Source organism: Rhincodon typus, unplaced genomic scaffold (genome assembly GCF_021869965.1).
Source record: "Rhincodon typus isolate 14 unplaced genomic scaffold, sRhiTyp1.1 hic_rhity00011838, whole genome shotgun sequence".
NCBI lineage: Eukaryota > Metazoa > Chordata > Chondrichthyes > Orectolobiformes > Rhincodontidae > Rhincodon > Rhincodon typus.
The window spans coordinates 1-6950 of NW_025977476.1; the positions used below are offsets into that span (position 1 = coordinate 1).

At 39.5% G+C, this 6950-nt stretch overlaps 1 protein-coding gene across 1 annotated transcript; it reads right to left on the reverse strand.

The window, feature by feature from the left end:
* Positions 1–2610: 2610 nt before the first annotated feature.
* Positions 2611–3794, reverse strand: ubxn10 (UBX domain protein 10; the record flags this gene model as incomplete). Its single annotated transcript, XM_020521934.2, has 1 exon — positions 2611–3794. A coding segment is annotated over one exon (831 nt), but the record flags the coding sequence as incomplete, so codon positions are not given.
* Positions 3795–6950: the final 3156 nt, after the last annotated feature.

The following is a 6950-nucleotide window of genomic DNA, read 5'->3' on the forward strand; positions in this document are numbered from 1 at the left end:
ATGTGTTAGAACACAGATGGGTTTTATAATTTAACACATCTGCTGCTGAGATTTGTGCTACAAATGTTTTTTTTTGGGATTTGATGTGGAGGTAAGGTAAATCCCTGATTGTGTGCAAACTATGAGTGGACAGACCAGAATTTCTTGCTTTGCATTTAATTTCACCTGAAATGTTGGAATATTTACATATAATGTTGGTATATTTACTAAAGCAAGAGGAATTTAATATTATGTAAATCTCAGTGCAATAAGTAATGCAAGCCATTGTAAACAACATGCAAGGTCATAGTCAAAATGGCATAATATAACCCTACTGTCATTGTATGATGAGTAGATTCAGATGTAATATTTCCTTCACACATTTATTGTAAAATGCTATAAATAGTTAATTTGAAAGAATTAGAAATATTATTCTTTGATTGTACACTTATCATTTGAAGACATTATAAATGTGCATGTGTCCATCTATGTATTATAAGGCCAAAGAAAATTCTTAAAACTGAGACAGAAGCGCGTGCCTACATTATATTAAAATCTGTCTGTAGATCAATGGTGTTGCGTTTAAATCGTGATCGTGATCGTGATCGTGATTGTGATTGTGATGGTGATGGGAACTGGGGATTAGGATAAGGAGGTCTGGGCTGGGGTTTGGTGGAGAAAAAAGCAAGTCAGCCCATATTTAAGTTTAAAGGCCCCTTTGGTCACAGACTCTTCCTGCATCGGATCAAATCAAACGTGATGTTCTGTTCACTATTTCGTTAACACCAGTAATACGAATTAATCAGAATTACTTTGAGTGCAATGTGTTATACTTATAGCAAATATCAGTAATTGGGGAGAAAAAAAAGCAGCTGCCCTTTGATGATTAGTCTAGGGAATTAATAATGGGAAACAAGAAATAAACAGATTTTGAACAAGAATTTTTTTCTGCCTTCGTGGAAGGCACTAAAACTCATCCTATTAATAGAAAATCAAGGGCCAAAAGAGGGAACTTCAAACAATAACAATCACTAGAGAATTAAACAAATGGGATTAGTCTGAAAAGTCCTCTGGAACTGACAGACTGTTTGCTGGGGATCCAAAGAAGTGGATGCAGAAATAGGTGGATGTATTGGTTACAACCTTCAAATGTTCCATCAATTTGGAAAAAAAAAGTTTCAGTGGATTTAAAAAAAACTCTCAAATTTAATGCTTTCTTTCAAGAATGGAGGCACAGAGAAAGCAGGTAACCAGAGTCTGTTAACCTAACATCTGTCATTGGGAAGATACAGGAAATCATTATTTAGGAAGTAGCAGCAAAACGTTTAGAAAATCATGATATAATGGTTTGTGAAAGGGAAATCGTGTTTGACAAATTCATTAGAGTTCTTTTGAGGATCCAATAAGCAGGATGAAAAAAAGTAAATCTGTAGATAAAGTCTTTGAAATTCCAAAGGGCATTTGAAAAGATGGCATTAGGTTACTATACAGGATAAAACTGATGTTGTTAAGCTAATATTGTATATTAGCATGGATAGAGGATCAGCTAACTAGTTTCTTGATCGCAAATGGCATGAAAGGATATAGGGATTTACAGGAAGTGGAGTTGTGGTCGCAATCATATCAGCAGGATCTTATCAAATGGTAGAATAGGCTTAAGAGTTCAAATAGCTAATGCCTGCTCCCATTTTTTTTGGCTCCGTGCTTATAAAAAGAACAGAGAGCTGGGATAAATGGATCATTTTCAGGATAGTAAACTGCAACAGGGATTAGTGCTGAGGTCTCAACTATTTATGATCAGAGTATTATATAGCCAAAATTGCTGCTGATACAAGGATGCTTGGAAAATCGAGCAGTGTGGAGAATATAAAGAGTCTGCAAAGGAATAAAAGTACCAGAAATGAGCAGGTCAAAATAGTGTATGATGTGGAAAAATACAAAGGTATCCATTTTTGTAGGAAAAATAAAAACAAAATATTAGTTAAAAGGAGAGAAACAACAGAATGCTGTGGTGCAGAGGGATGTGAGCGTCTTTAAATCACAAAATGTTAGTATGCAGATATAAATAATTAGGAAGGTAAATGGAAGATTGCTTTTAATTGCAAGGAGATGGAGTATTAAAGTAGTGATGCTTTGTTTAAACTGTACAGAGCATTTGAGAGGTCAAACCTAGAGTATTATGTGCAGTTTTGGTCTCTGATATAAGGAAGGATATACTTGCACTGCAATTCAGGAAATATACACTACATTGTTTCCTGGGATGAAGGGTTGTCTTTTGAGGAAAGTCTTGGCAAGTTTAACCTGTACTGATTGGCATTTAGAAGATTGAGAGGTGATCTTATTGAAACATAAGATTGTCAAGATGGCTTGACAATGGAGATGCTGAGATCTTTCCAAGCATGAGTAATCGCCAATCCGGGGGTATTGTTTCTGAACAAGCCGTTTAAGATGTTCGAGGAAAAATTTCTTTTCACAAAGGGTTATGAATTTTTGGATTATTTTTACTGCAGAGGACTGTGAAGGCTGAGTAGTTGAATATTCAATATTTAACATTATTGAATATATTCAAGGCTAAGTCAGTTCAAAAGGCTGTCTAAAAGGCAGCCAAGAGGTTGCACTAAAGATCTCCATCAAATTCTTGTTCTGCATTTGAAGTTGCAAACTATCCATGAGTTTTTCTTTTAACTGGGTTTCTTCACTGTCTCAATAGGTGCATAATCACTTTACACCATCATACCTAATGAAAAGTCCTCAGAAGAGATTCAGATTGCAAAACCAATCATTGTGTGACTTTTAACCATCCTTTTCATTAAAATGTGAGGAACAACTATTCTAATCATAGAACGTGCCCCATCAATTTGGTTCATGCTCAGATATCTTTTAGCAATTAAATTTGAATTTTGAAAAAAATTGGACTGGACTTTTGTTTGCACATCCTTTTTTATCTTGAACGGAGGGATGGAGTTGTTAATAAACATTAAGTACTAATTGTCCTCATCTTGTAGGATACAAAGAACTGATTTATTTTGAATTCCACATTCCTCCAGTGTCTTTGACAGGTCACTGAAACTTCTCCTAGGCACATCCATGGTTTCAACCACAGAGTTAGCATAGTTGTTATTACTCTTCCATTCAGCCACAGACAGGATTGATTGTAATGTGTCTGAAGGCCTGAAGCAGCGTTCAAATCTCTGGCCCGATGGGTATCTCACAGCAAGTCGCAATCGTGGCTCAGATTCTGATGGTTCATCAGGTAAAGTGAGTAATGGATTCTGAGATACCTGTGTTTTTGTGGTTGAAGTTCTAGACTTAGAGAGTGGTGGGGGTGGTTTCTTTTCCCTGTTTGATTTTAAATTTTGTTCAAGCCCTGCATGCAGATTAAGTTTATTGGTTTGTTGTGCTATAGTCCTTATTCCACTTTCACTGGACTCTCTTCTTCCGATGGATGGTAAAACTCTGTACCTATTTAAGGATGAGGATGGCCGAGATGGAATTTGATGGATAAGATTTGGAACATCTTCGTTAGTCACTCGAGTAATCCTGTTGGGTGGATGTAAAATTGAAGATGGAGGACTGTTGCTTAGGTCACTAAAAGCCGATGGAACAGGAATGGGATCTGAACAAATCTCTGGACTTTGAACATAAGCAGAGCTGGGGCGACTGCGACCTTTGGCAGATTTAGGCCTTGGAATATTCATGGTATTTGTGTTGGGTTTTAAAATTGGGTATATGGGAAGATCAAAAGAAGAAATACTTTTGGACCCTGAGGGTGGCCTACTAGTTGGTTCTGCAGCTGCCATTTCATTCTCAGGTAACTGTAAAACAAAATACAAGAATGTATTATGTATAAAACAACTATTTAGTTCTTTACAATATTTAAATGGTCACATCAGAGAAGAAATTCAAAGCAGATGTACATTTTTGTAGGAATAATATAAAGAAATGTAACATGGTAAATTGTATCATTATAAAGGTATGTGAAAACAGAGATCCCTGGGGTGTTTGCTTGAAAGTCTTTGAAGCTGCTAGCACTAGATAACAAAACAGATGGAATTCCACCAAAAGAAGTTTTGCAAATAGAGGCAAAGATTTGATGGGCTGAATGGTCTCCATTTGTGCTGTACCATTCTATAATCCTATGATTGTAAAACACTTAATTTATTAGAATTATGTTTAAAATATTGACTATTGTATACAGGATATTAATGTTAATTGTTAAATTGAAATCCTTAATTCATATTTGAAGAACAGTCCTTCTAGCTACAAGGCACTCATTATTGAGACTAAAGAGTTTGCAACATTTGTGTCGTACTTGATCTGGCAATGAACTTCTAACCACCCATCTGCAGACTAAGTCTGCCTATTTCCACCTTGCTAACATTGCCTGGCTCCAGCTCTGTCTCAGCTAATCAACTGCTCAGACAATCATCCACACTTTAATGTTCTCTTGTTTTGACTCTTCCAGTGAACTCCTGGTAAGCATCCTACCTTCGACCCTCCATAAACTGAAGCTCATTCAAACCTCTGATCTCAATATCCAAATCCGCACCAAGTTTTGTTGACCCATCACTCCTCCACAACTAACGTTCTCTGGCTCAGAGTGAAGCAATGCCTCAATTTTAATATTTACATTCTCGTTTTCAAATTTCTTCATGATCCTTCCCTATCTCTATAAACCTCTCGAGCCCTACAGCACTTCCAGATCTGAAGAAGGATCACTGGAGCTGGAATGTTAATTCTGCTTTCTCTCCACAGATGCTGCCAGAACTGCTGAGCTTTTCCAGCAATTTGTTTTTTTGTTTCTGATAACCCCAAAACATCTCACACCCAAAGATTATGGCAAGTGGCTGTTAGTTTATTATTTATTATGTATTTAGAATTCAGTATGGTTTTGGAGAAGCAACCTAGAGCTTCAATTTTAACATAGCAATTTATGAATTGATATCAAACAAAAACTGTGAAAATCGCTGAATTATGACTAACATGACTAGTTTACTAATATCCTTTAGGGAGGGGAAGCAAGCCTGATCTATATGACTCCAGAGCTATATTACATGATTGACTCCCAATGCCATTTGTGGCAACAAGTTCCAAATTGCCTGTTCCAGTCCTGTACCTGGAACAAAAAAATAAAACAATTGCATACTTCTTCAGAAGGGGAGGTGATGGCCTAGTGGTATTACCCCAGTACCAAAGAAAGAACATGGAACATGCTTTAATGACTACCGCTTAGTGGCTCTGACTTCCGTAATCATGAAGTACTTCAAGAGGCTGGTCATGACCCACATCATCTCTCTCCTCCCTACCTGCCTCAATCCGTGCAATTTGCCTACTGGACATAACAGGTCGACAGTGGACCTCATTTCCTTAGCTCTGCACTCATCCCTGGAATAAGTGGATAACAAAGACACCTACATCAAACTCCTACTCGTTGACTACAGCTCCACCTTCAACACCATAATTCCCTCCAGACTAGTCTCAAAACTCTTGAGGCCTAGGTCTCGGCTCTGCCCTTTGCAAGTCGATCCTCAGCTTCCTGACCCACAGACCGCAATCAGTGAAGATAGAACTGCCCTTCTCCACGACAACCCTCAACAATGGAGCTTCCCAAGGATGAGTTATCAGCCCCCTACTGTAGTTCCTGTACACCCATGACTGTGTAGCCAAATTCTGATTGCACGCCATCTACAAGTTTGCTGATGACACAACCATGGTAGGACGGACATCAAACAACGATGAGTCAGAATACAGAAAGGAGCTAGAGCGCTTGGTGTCATGGTGCAATGATAACAATCACCTTTCTCAATGTCAACAAAACAAAAGAAATGATCATTGACTTCAGGAAGAAAGGAGAAGGACATACCCCTAACTACATCAATGGAGTTGAGGTTGAGTGGGTCGACAGCATCAAGTTCCTGGGAATGATGATAATCAACAACTTGTCTTGGACTTCCCACGTAGATGTGATGGTCAAGAAGGCACAACAATGCCTCTTTTTCCTCAAGCAGTTTAGGAAATTTGGCATGTCCATAAAGACATTCACCAATTTTTACAGATGCACCATAGAAGGCATACTATCTGGGTGCATAGTGGCCTGCTATGGCAACTGTTCTGCCCAGGACCAGAAGAAACTACAGAATGTTGTGTGCACAGCCCAGACCATCACGGAAGCCAACCTTCCATCGATGAATTCTATTTACATTTCTCGTTGCTGCAGAAAGGCTGCCAACATCATCAAAGATCCCTCCCACCCCACTAATGCTCATACAACCTCTTCTGTCAGGTAGAAGATGCAGAAGCTTGAACACTCGCACTAACAGGTTCAAGAATAGCTTCTTCCCTGCTGCACTCTCTAACTTCCAATAATGTTGGTCTTGCTTTGTGTACCTCCTGTGTAGTGTAACCCGCATGCCTCGCTCTGTCTAAGCACCTGTAAGATCTGTATGTCCTTGTCTGCCTGTACTACGTGCAAAACAAAGCTTTTCACTGTACTTAGGTGCATGTGGCAACAATAAATCAAATCAAATCACTCAACTGTTAATCCAGAGACCCAGGTAATGTTCTGGAGATAGTAGGAACTGCAGATGCTGGAGAATCCGAGACAACAAGGTGCAGGGTTGGATGAACACAGCAGGCCAAGCAGCATCATAGGAGCAGAGAGGCTGACGTTTCGGGCCTAGACCCTTCATCAGAAAAGGGGGAGGGGAAGGGGGTTTTGAAATAAATAGGGAGAGAGTGGGAGGCGGATAGAAGAGGGATAGGTGGAGAGGAAACAAACAGGTCAAAGAGGCGGGGATGGAGCCAGGAAAGGTGAGTGTAGGTAGGGAGTTAGGAAGGGGATAGGTCAGTCCAGGGAGGACGGACAGGTCAAGGGGGCGGGATGAGGTTGGTCGGTAGGAGATGGAGGTGCGGCTTGAGGTGGGAGGAGGGGATAGGTGGGAGGAAGAACAGGTTAGGGAGGCAGGGACGAG